Below are 14,543 nucleotides of genomic sequence, written 5' to 3'. Positions count from 1 at the left end.
CCTTGCCAGGTGTGACCTTTTAATATCGTTTCATAGATGTATATTATAATATGCGCCTCATATATTATTATAATATTATAATAATAATCACTGAACGTAAGATTATATTGGAAAACGTATTCCAGAAAAGTTCTTTTAAAACTGGAATATAATGTGAATTGTAACTTTTAGCTCCACTGTCTCAAAAGGTTGCTGACCTCTGGTATAGCAGATCTCCATGACTCCATGACATATTGACATTGTTGCCTTATTTATGGGAATCCGATTGGGCGTGGTAAAAATATTACCGTAAGTTTTCCATCGTTTACTTGTGAATAAACTCAAACATTCACAATTATGCATACATACATACAGACATACAGACATTATATTATACATTCGCTAATATGTACACTGATACATAATAATTATGCACGTGTATTTTAGTTTTACCCGATTGATGTTATTATAGCGCTCATAAATTCCTTCTAGTTTTATATATATACTCATATCAATCCCTTTCGTATTAGATTCTGTAATACTCATGTATGTTTTTTTAACTTTAAAAAAAAGCAATATTATTAAAATAAATATATTATATGTATATTATTTTATATGTTACCTAAACATGATGGTTTATTATACGTATTCTCGCTTTCTCATTTCACTAAAACAGGAATATAGAAAATTACAATGAATCATTCATATACTTTCTTCGGAATTATACTTACCTGCAGCACTGTTATAGTGTATAGTATTATATAATACACTACGGGTAACTTCAGTAGGTAAATAAATTGCATTTTTCACCAAACGCTTATACAACTGGCATTTTGTAGACATGAGATAATTTTAAAAGTATTTTATTTCTTTTCATATTATAATATTATACATAGAAATTTTAAAATCTCTAATTTTAGTTTTTAAATAGAACAATGAATCTATTAGTTTTAAAATTATTTTTTTTAAATTCTAATAACATTTTATATTAAAATGTTGACATAATTCGTCAAAACCACAAAAATTGCAAATTGTTTTATTGTTAAAAAATTATAAAAATGTTGATACTCATACCTTAAAATTTAAAATATAAAGTTATTCATACTAAAATCGAAAAAAAATATAATCACCCAAATTTTTTTTTAACATTTAAAATTTAAATTTGCACGAAATTGTGTATTTAAATTTTAAATGAATAACAATAATTTTAGTTATTTTATTGTAACTCAATAATAATTGCATTTTTATCAAGATTTTTTTGCGCAAAACTATAGTTTACACATTTGTCTAATTAATCCAATTTGTTTAATGTTGTAGTTAAAAATAAATGCTGTAAAGACTTATTACAGTTTTTTCTAATTTTTATACTTTAGTAACTATAATTTGAAACTTAAAGAAATATTAGTGAACAATTTACTAACTTTATTTTCACACATATTAAAATTTATAGTTGAAAGTCATATTTTTAAATATAATATATTATTTAACATGTAGCATGGTAATATAAATATAGGTACCGCGCATATATTTAGTAGACTATGTTTATATAATCAAACATTTTAAGAAGAGCATATTATTAAATATTTATTAATTATGAAGTAATTGCAGTTATTTTTTTTATTAGGTAATATTTTAAAATAACTTACAAGCTTAGTGGACAAATTCTACGCCATTGGCTATAAGCAATAAGCATGGCAATTAAACTTGACAATTTAAAAAGAAAAAATTAAGAATGGTATAAGGCACGGATGCGTCCACCCTGATAGATAAAATTTATCATTACGGCGAGGCTTTAAATTGTTGTCACGAAGGTTGCTTAGTTGCAAAATAGTTGCTAAATTATGAAAAAAATTTGGGTGTGTGGTGGGGTGGCGTAAATTCGAGCCTATCAACTTAGGAATTCAATTTGACCATTTCGGCGTAACCACGAGGTTGCAAATGTTTTCACGAAGATTGCCTAAAATTACATAGTTACTAAATTATAAAAAAAAAAAAACGTTTGAAATTGATACGATGATGGGGTGGGTCGGCATCTATTTTGCCAAAGTTGAAAATTAGTTGCAAAAAGTTGCTACAACTTTGGTATGATTATCATAACATGGTGGACGGTATCAAACTCACGCACATATAAAACTCGCTAGATATATTAACTTAATAAAAATAAATGTTACACTACAATTCGATTGCAATTTTTAATACCTATTTTTATTTTTTTTTTTAATTTTTTTTTATTTTAACGAATATTTACAATCTATTTATAGCAAAAATACAATAAGTAACACATGCTATAATAGATTTTAACAGGGTTTGACAGCTTGATGAGTAAAGAAGGCGTCCAGTGACGCTACTTCAGCTTAAATGAGTTTTTGTTTTTTTTTTTTTAAATTAAAATATTTTTTTAAATAATTTTGTTAATACCTAGGTAATTATTTATAATATCCATATACATTAATTAAATTATAATAAATTATATTAAATATATTTTTTAGATTTGAAATCATGGAGATTTCAGTATAACTTAACAATTTTTATACTAATTAACCTAACCTAACCTAACGATATCGATGTCGTTGTGAATCACTAATTATTACAGTTATAATACAAAAAAAAAAGTATTAGACAATTAAAACTAAATTATTTTTTACTAAAATTCACTAAAAGTCATTACAACTTGGAGGTACATATAGTAGATGAACAGTAAAATTAGTAATTTTATATTATTTGTACATTTTACAATAATTTAACAATATTTTCAAATTGTATAATGTATTTATTTATAATCTCATTTAGTTAGTAACAATCTACGATGCTAAAAAAATGTCTACATTTGTAAAGCATTATTATTAAATTATCATACACAATAATATTAATAATATTACACAATACACATCAATATAATTCTTGCTTCAATCAAAACTTAAAAAATTTTAATTAGCATGTCAATATCTAGAATTTTTATTTTAAGTAAAAAGCTAGGTGATTTTTAAAAATTAAAATTTATACATTTAATAATTTCATATTTGTTGTGGATTAATTATAAATATAGTAGTAAGAAATAGTAAAAATCCTATAAAGTTGTACATTGCGTTTATATTGTAAAATATTTATATTTAACTATAGAACGAAAATAACAAAAGAATTTAGTAATATTTAAAACTAGTTTTTTTATAAATAATAATATAGTAAGTACTATAGGTATCTAAATATAAAAGCAGATACTATTTTATTGAGTGAATGTGTCAACCGACTATTGTAGACGTATGTTACTCCAGTACTCCAGATTAGGTTAGGTTTAGGGTAATTAAAGTCGTAATGTTATTTCAACATATAAATATAAATATTAAATATTGTATAATATATTAATATCTATGTATTATTAAGTATTGGTAAGTACGAATTGCACATTTTTTCGTTTCATTTATTTCCTAATGTAGTTAAAAAATGTATTTATAATAAGTCATTAGGTAAAATACTAATATTTATTAAATTACAAATTAATATTTTCTTCAGCAGGCAGGGTAAGTGCTTCGGGTAATTTCCACTTATATCTAAATATACTATAATATATCGAAGTTCTAATGTAGATTTATCACCGAAAATTATTTGCAAAGATTACAAGTACAATAATAGATATGTGTGTCACTACTATGCTGTCAGTCTAAAAGTTATTGCAGTGATCAACAATGAAACAAAAAAAAATTTATAGTATGTCATGAATCTCTAAAATGTAAAAAAATTTTAAAATAATTCGTATCGTTGAAAGTTCGGAAACCTCTGAGTTAGAGTATTTTAGGATTGTATACGGTAAAAAAAAATATATGGGCGCTTGTATTATATACATAATTTAAAGTTATTATAATATAATCAAAACGTATAGTATATAAAGTTTAATTTATTAGATATCAATTCAGTATTCATTAACCAATATGTCTATCTATTACGCTTTTGTCTTAGCATAGTTGATAAAATATTTTTTATTTTTTCTAAACAGCCCCCGTGGGGTAGAAAGAAAAAAGTTTAGAACAAAATAAATCCATTCTGACTATCATTTAGGCACTAAAAGTTGAAACTTTGTAAACAAAGGGTAGTTTTTTCTCTCTCCTCAGTACTACTGTGAGATATTGTGAGAAAACTATTCGAACCGCCGAGAGAATAATTTCGACAAAAGAAAACAAGACTTCCGCTTTTTTACTGTTGAAATTCTGGATCCAATGGACGTATCCGATAAACCGCACACTTCTCTAGTGATTTACATCGATAAGTTTATATGCGTAAATACATACGAATAATAGTTAAATTAAAGTTAAAAAACGAAAAAAGTTATAAAAATAAGAATTTGGTTTATTACGTTAAACAATATTGTAAATAAACATAATATTATACAATGATACTCTGCACCCAATATAATAATAATATTATCGCCTACTATTTTATTTTTATCATGATTAATGCTTATTATATCAAACCCAACACAATATTAGATGGAATTAATTAATAATCGTTTGATGATCTGACTCTAGATAATTTTGGTATTTTTTACTATATAATAAATATGTATTTATATAAAAAGAATTTTTTTTATTTCATTACTCATAAGAAGTTTATTCTTGTACGATGTACCTAATAAGTAATAAATCTAAGCTCTGTATAATATGATCTACACCATGTATTTGGAATTTTGGAAATTATATAATAATATAATAGATCTTGTTATTTGGTTGATACATTTTATAAGTCAGAAAGATGGTATTTATCTTTAATATGCACATAATGCATATAATAATTTCTATATAAATATCATATAGACAAAATACTGAAATATATGTATATATATATATATATATATATATATTATTCTTATTTCTTATGATAAAAACAATATAATTTCAATAATACAATAGTACTATTATACAATTAAAATCCACAATGATTCGGCTTTTGGAGATCTTATCGTTAGGTAACTTAGATTCAACAGCATTATCTTTTATATTAGGTAACAAATTTAACAATTTGTTTGATCGTGGATAATTTTTTCAAATATTTATATAACATATCAATGTCATCAGCTAGAGTGTATAATTATCTCCTCCTTTGAATCTTAGCCTATAATATTAGACAACATGGACAGAAGCATTTGTTGTGCATAGAAAGCGAAAATTTAAGGTACATTATATAAAGTTCATATAACTTTGAATATGATTTGTGATAAAAAAAAACAATGACTAATAATGAATATCAAGATTTATGTTTATAAATGTGTACGGGCGTACAGTGTATTTAGTGTCATAACTCATAACCGAATGCCCGAATAACCCTACTAATTTGGATGCGTTTATTAAATACAAATTTATTAACATTTGAAACAATTGTGTTTTGTTTTCGGAGTTTCCGAGTCAATAAAGGTTAAACCAAAGATAAATATTATAAAAACCAAGCGGAGTCATGTACATTAATTGGTGATAGAGGAGTTCAGATTCAGTGCATGTGCATCACGTGAATTTGTGGCAGAGGCAGGTTAGTAGGAGCATGTGAAGAGGAAATTAGGGTTTTTGTGAACGCAGATTCGATAAAAACTATATGGACGACCACGAAATATGCACACGAGGGTAGGGTTAGAAATATATATTAGCCCGGGAGACTCCATAAATCAACGAATGTTGCTGACAGTTTTGAACCACAAAGGCCGTCTGTTTTATCATTTATCAAAATTATTATGGTATACATAAAATAGTGCATATGTATTTATAGTCATCCATACTCCCTCCATTTTTGACGCAGTAACTGAGTACCTAATAAGTAATAACTATTTCGTTGTAACAGAAAATCATTCAAATTATAAAAATATTATCTTATTATATACATATATATTTTATACATATATATATATATATCTAATATTATATTAAGCATTTAGAAATGTTAAAATGTAAGTCAATAATCATACTGAATTTGTCTATTATTATTTTAACAAATTATGTGTATTATATTTATAAACATATATTTATATTTATATGTACTATAACATTAGGTATTATGGATTTAAACTTCAAATTTACTCTTCCGAAAGGAAAACTATGGCATAATATAATATTATACTTCAACGACTACTTTTATTATTTAATTAATTCAAATAAAAGTGATTTTTTTCCAACAATCAAGACTCATTAGTCATTAATTGATGAAATATATTATAATCATAGTCTATCATTCATAGACCATATAGTGATCATTAAAAAAAATTCAAAATCTGTTCAATGGTTCATAAAATATATTGCAATAATAATTTTTTTTTAATTCAATGATATTCACCCCAGCTTTCATTTAGTTTAAAAAGTAAAAACCGTGATTTTTATTTATGACTGATTTTGTAAGATCTAGTCAGTAATACTGGATAAAATTTATCTAAATTTTAACGTAAGCTAAAATATATTGTATTTTCTTTATAACTGTTTGCATTTATGATCTAAGATATATAAAAAAATGTTAGGCTATTTTTCAACTAAAAAAAGTGTTTTGCATATAATACGTATATAAAATGTATGTATGTATAGTAGAACCAATACTAATCAAATATTTTTTCCTACCTTTTATAGTTTCTAAAATAAATGTGAAATTATGTATATTAGATAATTACCTAATTAATAATATAATAATATTAAAAAAATACTGTATTTATGATAAGGAAAGTGGTTACAATGAGCAACTTACATTATCTATACCTTGTCAGTTATTGTTACTTTTAAGTTTTATGTACTTTTTGTGTACATGTACATGTATACATGCGTATACTTACCTATACGGGTATAATTTGTTTTTGTTTCAAATAAACTAGATCATTTAATAATAATAATATTATTAAAGACATTTGTAAAATTTAATTCAGATTTTTTCGATATAACAAAACCTATCCATAAAATCAATTTATTGATCGAAACTTATTTATTTCAACTTATATTTTGTGCACATTTTAATGACCTTCAAAAATTACATATATTTGTGGTTAAATATTATTTGATATTATTTCAAAAGATAAAACGCTAGAAATTAATAATCATAGGAAATTAATCTACATTAAGTGCGTAAGGAGGAAGTATTAAATAAAATAATTTCACCTATAGTATAAAAGTAAAATAATAATAAAAAAAACACCTAAGCAACATATGAAATTATTATTTCCTTGCGTACCTAAGTATTGTGCATTTTATAGAGATACACTCTTTAAAAATAAGTACCTTGTTATAAAGATAAATTAAATAATAAGTTTTAGTGGGGCCAGCAAATATTAGGTACCAATAATTAATAAAATATTGTATAATATATAAATATAATATTTAAAAGAAATCAGTTTAAATATTTAAATATATTATTTACACAATCAAATTCAAGACTATATAATATGTTCTCAGTGGTCTGTATCAACGATATTACTCTTTAGTGACAGTTGTTGTTTATTAATAAATATACGTGTTTATAAATATGTAATTGGAATGGCTGAGTTTTTTCCCTGAAATGAAAAGTGGTCTTTCGGTTTCCAATGTGATAATAGTATCGAAAGAACTTAATTAGCTTGGATTTATTTAGTAGGTATATAGAGTATAGGGTTTTCGTTGGCTTAACGCCAAAAACACTCGGCTGAAGGGAAAAAGTTACACAGCTGGCTAGCGTATAAGAATCAAAATTACAAACCCTTAAATTGCCTTTTATTCTTATATATTATAGTTGCTATTAAACATAATAATAAAATACATAATATCATTGTTATTTTTCATCTTAAAACAAGATCTATGACATTTTAGGTTTTTGAAGTAATTTAAGAGATTCTGGATTCTGAACGGAGTGATGAATGTATTGATTCTACAATAATTTTTATTTTTATTCTGATAAAGGTCATTAAAAACCTATAATTTACTCATATTATATACGTATTTACAAATATAATCGTATTACTAGGTACGTAGTAAAACAAAATATATTATTGACAAAATTAAACTTAAAAATGACAAGTCAAATATGTACAACATAATGTCCTAATAATCGTTACATTTTATAACATGCATATTAAATAATAAAATATAGATTATAAATAATAAGCCAATAAAATGTATAAACCTAATGATGATACGAAAGACAGTTACAAAATGATTGTATGATACCATATACTCATATTATCGCGTATACAGAATATCATGTCATTGCTATGATGGTATATATAACAGGGGTGACCAAACTGCGGCTCGCATGTTATGGTAACATTTTTACAAAAAAAAATTTTTAGTATGAATTTATGTATATTTATATTTATGTGTGACCTTTTTTTTTATTTTTTACATTTTGGCTCTTCCATATTTATTAATATATTTGGTGGCTCGCGAGTCTCTTCTCGCTAGCCACCCCTGGTATATAATATTGTAAATGAATAATTATTGTCATAACTTTTAATGTCACACTATAATAATAATATTATACAGGATATATTTTTCTTTTATGAAATATGAATATACGCATGGTTTCAAAATAACCAATTTATAAACATATTGAAAATAAATAGTTTAACATTTACTAAAACCGTTTAGTAAAATACAGTAATCAAAACTAAATTTTCATCAGTAGTTAACGATAAAGATATCCGAATACTAATAATAATATGTGAAATTTAAATAAGCCATGGTGAAGTAAAACGTCATAGATAATAAAGAATAATATTGTTATCGTATATTCGTATTTGTTTTCACTAATGGTTTTTATTTTTGAGCTTGATAAATTACCCAGTAGTAGAAATTTGAACGAATATTTTAACTTCATAACTGGCAAACGGATTACTCAAATTAAACACAGTAAAATATGCTAAACCTATTTTTTTCAATATGTTTATAAATTGGCTATTTTCTGTACAAAAAATAAATAAATGTATATTACACGTGTGGTACAGCCGTCTTAATTTTATGAACAAAAAAAAAAAAAATTAAAAAATATTGAATAGAACACAAGTTATTTCATTTGTCAGAATTTCGTGATACATCTTTATATTATACCTATTCATATTTTCTACAAATTGTTGATATCAACGTATTATTGTGACGTTTGAAATAATTTCTCAAATGTTTAAATGTCACATTTGTTTGCGAGGCCATGTAATATAATATACATGATAATAAACTAAGCGTTTAAATACACGTTTTTATATTATGTAGGTATATAATATGGAATCTGGCCTTTTTAATGTTACTGAATTCTGAATCTAAATAACCTTATAATGACAGAAAAAGATATTTTATCGTTCGACCTTTTTTATCTGCTTACCTACCTCTCCTGTATCAAATGAGTTGGAAACTAAAGAGTTCTAATTAAAAAAAAATGCAATAACCTGCGACACTGATTTTAACTTAATCAATTTATGTATGACCTTATAATATATAAATGACCCTTAAAAATGGGCGCCTAGAAATTAAAAAAAAAAAAAATCGTTTGAGGGAAAATAGTTATTTCACGCATGAAAATGCAATGTTGTAAAAATTTAAGCATGGATAATTATAATTTAATGAATTTCTAACTACAAAATTATTTTATTATTTTCATATTTTGTTAAAATTTTAATTTAAAACGCTTAAACGCTTATACATTTTTTTGTGGATTAACAACCTTATTTTTGTTTAATTTTATTTTATTAATAACTTTTGAGGAACCTAATATACAATTTTCAAAGCTTTTGACTAAATTAAATTAAAAAATAAATAGGTAAATAAATTTTCTATATATAACTCAAACATAGTGACTTTTTTTTAAATTTTACTAGGTATAGATAGAAAATGATAATACAAATACTTTGTGAAAATTTTTAAAGTAAGTATCTACATATTTTGGTTTTGGAATTACATAAAAATAACTATTAGATGTTATCAAAAACTTGACTAACATAAAAATTCTCGTTTTTCCTTAATTTTTTCTCCGATTATTAAAAAAAATTCATGGACTTTTTACTTATAAAATAACAATTAAATCAAATTTACTATTATAAACTACACCTATAGTAGATTATCGAAGCATTTTTACTGTTCTAAAAAGTGATAACACACAGAAATAATGAATAATACACATATATCTAATGATTTTATTTAGTAATATTATATAACTCTATAAAAGTCGCGAAAATCATGTACAATTATGTCCCTCTCCTTCCCCCGTATATCAGTATTCAGTGTCTAGTTAACACGGCGTTCACGTGGCTGATCACCGTCGCCGCCGACGCGTTGCTTTGGCTCCAGCGCGCACCGGGGTCCATGGCTGCAATAACGTACCCACAAATATTGTATCACGACCCATAATGTAATCCCCCACAACGACGAAGACTCCATGATATCAAACGCCGGAGGTCCAACGGCTCTGTCGCTTTTTCCACACTTAGGCATTTTTTCATCTTATCACGACCGTTGACCGAGAACAGTTACCTCCGTCAAGTCAGTAAGTCACACTATTTTGTCAGTTGTCAGATAATATACGCAGATGAACCATTTTGTACTTCCAAGTTCAACTCCATGCACGTCTTGCAAATGATAGGCTAAGCATCGACCATGGGCCCCCACAATTTCTATGCGGTTTGATTTTTGGTTTTGTATGTGTACATACTGCATTGCCATTTTTCCATATTTCACTATTTCATATTTTTATGATCTTGTTATTATGAATGTTATTTTACCGAAGACAATTTATTGTCGGCCACCTACCCAAAATTCTATTGATCTGCGATTAAAAGGGTACCGTGTATATCCTAAATGGACCTAACCGGTCTGCGACCGCAAAAAGATTGAGAACTACAGCTGATCTAAGCAGATAATTAAATGTTTATTTTATAAGTTTCAGCTAAAGTATTAAAATGTATTGGTTTAAAAATAAACTATAATTTATAACTCCATAATCAACATCCGTATCATGTATAATGTGTTTTATTTCTAAATAGAATTTCTATAAAACATATTAGAGCAGGGGTCACCAGTTAATATTTTTAAGAGACATATTACTTATTAGGAATCTGAAAACTTTTCGCGGGTCATCAAAATTCTAAATATATATAATAAATTATAATAACATAAATTATGTTGTCGTAGTATATGTTATTTATTCTTTGTCTGTGGGCCGGATAAAATTTGTTCGTGGGCCACCATTTGGTGACCCCTGTATTCTAATAATAAGCACACTCATACAAATCAGTTCGATTATCTATAAACTATAATTTCTATTATAGTTATTTAATTTTTAGGCAGGTCGCATTCTAGAGGTTATACCATGTTCCGAGAAGGCACGCCAGCATCTGAAAGTGTTCGCATGTTCGCTAAGACCGGGCGCAGTGACAAATTGGACGATGGCGGTGGTGAAGGTTTGATTGGAGGGAATGGTGGACGAGCAGCCGAAGATATGGTACTGAATACTTTTGTAGCGCCCAGCGTATCGACAGGAGCTGCCTGGACTCAATCTCAGTTCTTCGTTGATGGAAATCATTCTAGGGTAAGTATTTACTAATTTATTCTAACTTAAAATATAATAAATATGAATATTCGATGATCTATTAATTTAACCCCGGTAAAGCTAAACTATTTCATAATCATTTTAAAAAGTACGATCCGGTCACAAATTTATTAATTTTTCAATCGAAATATTTCACTCTTCTTAAAATATTTCAATGAAATATTGAAAAACATTTTTTTTTCTTTTAAACGTATTTGGTTATAGATAATTAGAAATAATATATTAATTGCACGCAAAAATTATTGATAATGAATAATGTATCAGTTATCAATCAAGGTGTACAATTACTATAATATGTTAATAGTTATAAATTAAGTTTTTTAACTGACTAGCTATCCATGTAACTCGGTGTAAGTGAGTACCCTAGGTCGGAAACACGACTTGGGAGAAATTCAAATAATCAAAATTTTAATTTTGTGATTAAGTGAGTGATAAAAATGTTGGCGAAGTTGTTGCTACTACTGATTAGGTAGCTCGATGCTTTGATAGTCTTGTTTTGAATGCAGAAAAGTTGAATTTGAGTATCTAGGTGTCTGTCATCAACTAGTGTAAATCGATGCCTAACTATGCAATCCTACCTCCTGACGTCGAAAGTCTGGTACTGTTTTGTACGTCAAAAGGTTAAAGTAGAAACCTTGATTGATTTCAGTGTCATGAAAATGTTCAAAAACATGAACATTTTATAATTTATCATATTAATTTTTTATCAAATAAATCTTTTGATATTTTATAGTTATAGCTATAACTTATAATTATATTATTATTCATATATTCCTAATTATATTTTAAACTATGTATTTTTATTACCATTTATACCCATTTTAATATTATTTTGGTGTTATACTATACTAAACATAATAATGTACTATGTAGTAAATTCAAAATACAAATGATTAAATATATATTATATATTATACCTATATTAAATATATAATATTTAACTCGGTAATAAATGTGCATATTTTTACGTACTAAAGCGTGATTTAAATAAATCCAACGGCAAAACGCATCGCGCGAGTTCCTAAAGCGATTCGCTGTCAAACATCGGTTTTAAATTGCTAATAAAATATTATTCAGTATGCCATCGTGATTCAGTCCGTGTACGTTTATTATTTGTTCTCCAAATTAACTAACTACAGATAATTGTTTTTTTTTTTTTGGTAAAATGAGTTATTGGCATTTCTGTGATAAAAAAAGATTTAAATTGTTCATGTAACGAAAAAAAAATGAAACGCAATTTGGCAAATTTACGTATGAAAAAGAATTAAATCAATAATATGATTTTATAATAATTATTTAAAATCTCTGTTGGCACCCTTTCGGGCACAATTAAAGCGGATAATCGACACGTTACTGTAATGTACATTGTAGGTACTTGTGTCCAATATATTAATTAAAAGTATACAATATTATAATGGGAATTGGGAATTATTAAATAAAGAAATATTATTACGTCCGATCATCAAAAAAAAATTTAATAGTGATAAACCCATATATATCAGCTAGTGGACTGCCAATATATATCTAGGCTATGTATGAGTTGAGTTTTTAGAATTTTTTTTATCATAAGAACTAACAAGATATTATTATAAAACAGTAAGGTTTAATTAGTTACTTTTGTGATATTATATACTTATAAAATATGTTTATAAACTTGGCTCAACTGTGTTATTAATTAATATAAAATTTTATATAATATTTTAACATTTTTACTGGCATTGAAGAATAAAAATGTTTATGTTTATGTAATACATGACCGCAGATTTAAATTAATTATGTTAATATTTTCTAAGAAATATTGAACAATTATTTTTATACTTAATAATATAAATTGTTCAGTTGTTCTGTTTATAAATAATTAATTAATTGTGTATATAATGTCACCAAAATTATGATATATATTATGCATATTGATATTTGATATCAAACAAAGATTTATTTGACAAAAAAATAACTTAAATAATTTGTATGATAAATAAACCGTCAAACATAAAATATATGTATTGATTCACTGTACATTTTATACAATTCGTGGAATATAATAATAATTGTAATTTTAACTATTCATATCAACAACAATATGCAATAAGCACAACAATGAAGACACGTATTATACAAATACCTTGTTATAATAAAATATACTTTACCATATTTTTTTTTTGTTTTCCCTTCGCAAAATAATCATCGATTTTTTTCTTATTTTAAGAAAAATACTTCAGTAAGAATTCAAAGTTATTTCCCCGGTGACTAGTTATTTGATTACGGAGAAAGTCCTAGTATTGGAAAGGTTATCAGAAGTCGTATCAGGTACCTACTGCGGATGAAAGCAGTATATAATTTTAAATAATAAAAAAAAGCATTGAACATTTACACCATCTCTACAATTGTTCGAGTGTAAATTCGTTTTGTTTATTTATCTGATGAGTTTACTTTTTTCCTTTCCCGCCACGCTGACTCGGCTCGATACACGGAATTAATTTTCCGCTGATTACCTGATATTTTTCCACTCCTTTTCCTTCAACTCCCGTCAGGTATATAGGTATATTACCTTTACTACCGATATTACCTTTAATAACCTGTATAATTGATAATCCGTATAATTATTCCAAAGATAATATCTTAAAAGTTATTTAAGTTATGTCTGAAAATACGAGTACAAGCACGTATATACGAGTATCAATAATAATAATAATACATTTAACACAGTTTGATGAATATAGTAAACCTACATGCCGGTAGGCGTATATAATATATTGTATGTTCTATCATATTGTTTGTATTTAGTAATGTGATAAAATATTAGTATGGTGAAAAATTATATATCTGTTTACAATATACTCCACAAAACTACCAGATATCTTGAACATGTTTATTTATTGTATATTCAACGGACAAATGTTTTTTGATAAAATGTATAGTAAACAAAACAATTCAACCAAAGATACTTATAGAATATGATGACAATTATGATAATATTTTAACAACATAAAGTATAAATTAATATTAAAATAATGATAAAAGAAATAGTAATATATGAACTAATG

The 14,543-nt window shown here is 25.6% G+C and overlaps 1 protein-coding gene across 1 annotated transcript in view; it reads left to right on the top strand.

The window, feature by feature from the left end:
- Window positions 1-14,543, top strand: part of LOC132917265 (spondin-2) — a 122,967-nt gene that overhangs the window by 98,464 nt on the left and 9,960 nt on the right. Inside the window, exon 2 of the mRNA XM_060977918.1 lies at window positions 11,234-11,478. Within this exon, the coding sequence (XP_060833901.1) occupies window positions 11,234-11,478 (245 nt within the window). The remainder of the gene's footprint in view (window positions 1-11,233; window positions 11,479-14,543) is intronic.

This window comes from Rhopalosiphum padi, chromosome 1 (assembly GCF_020882245.1).
Source record: "Rhopalosiphum padi isolate XX-2018 chromosome 1, ASM2088224v1, whole genome shotgun sequence".
NCBI classification, from domain to species: domain Eukaryota; kingdom Metazoa; phylum Arthropoda; class Insecta; order Hemiptera; family Aphididae; genus Rhopalosiphum; species Rhopalosiphum padi.
Note: the sequence above shows the minus strand (reverse complement) of the source record. Positions and strands in the feature narration are given on the sequence as shown.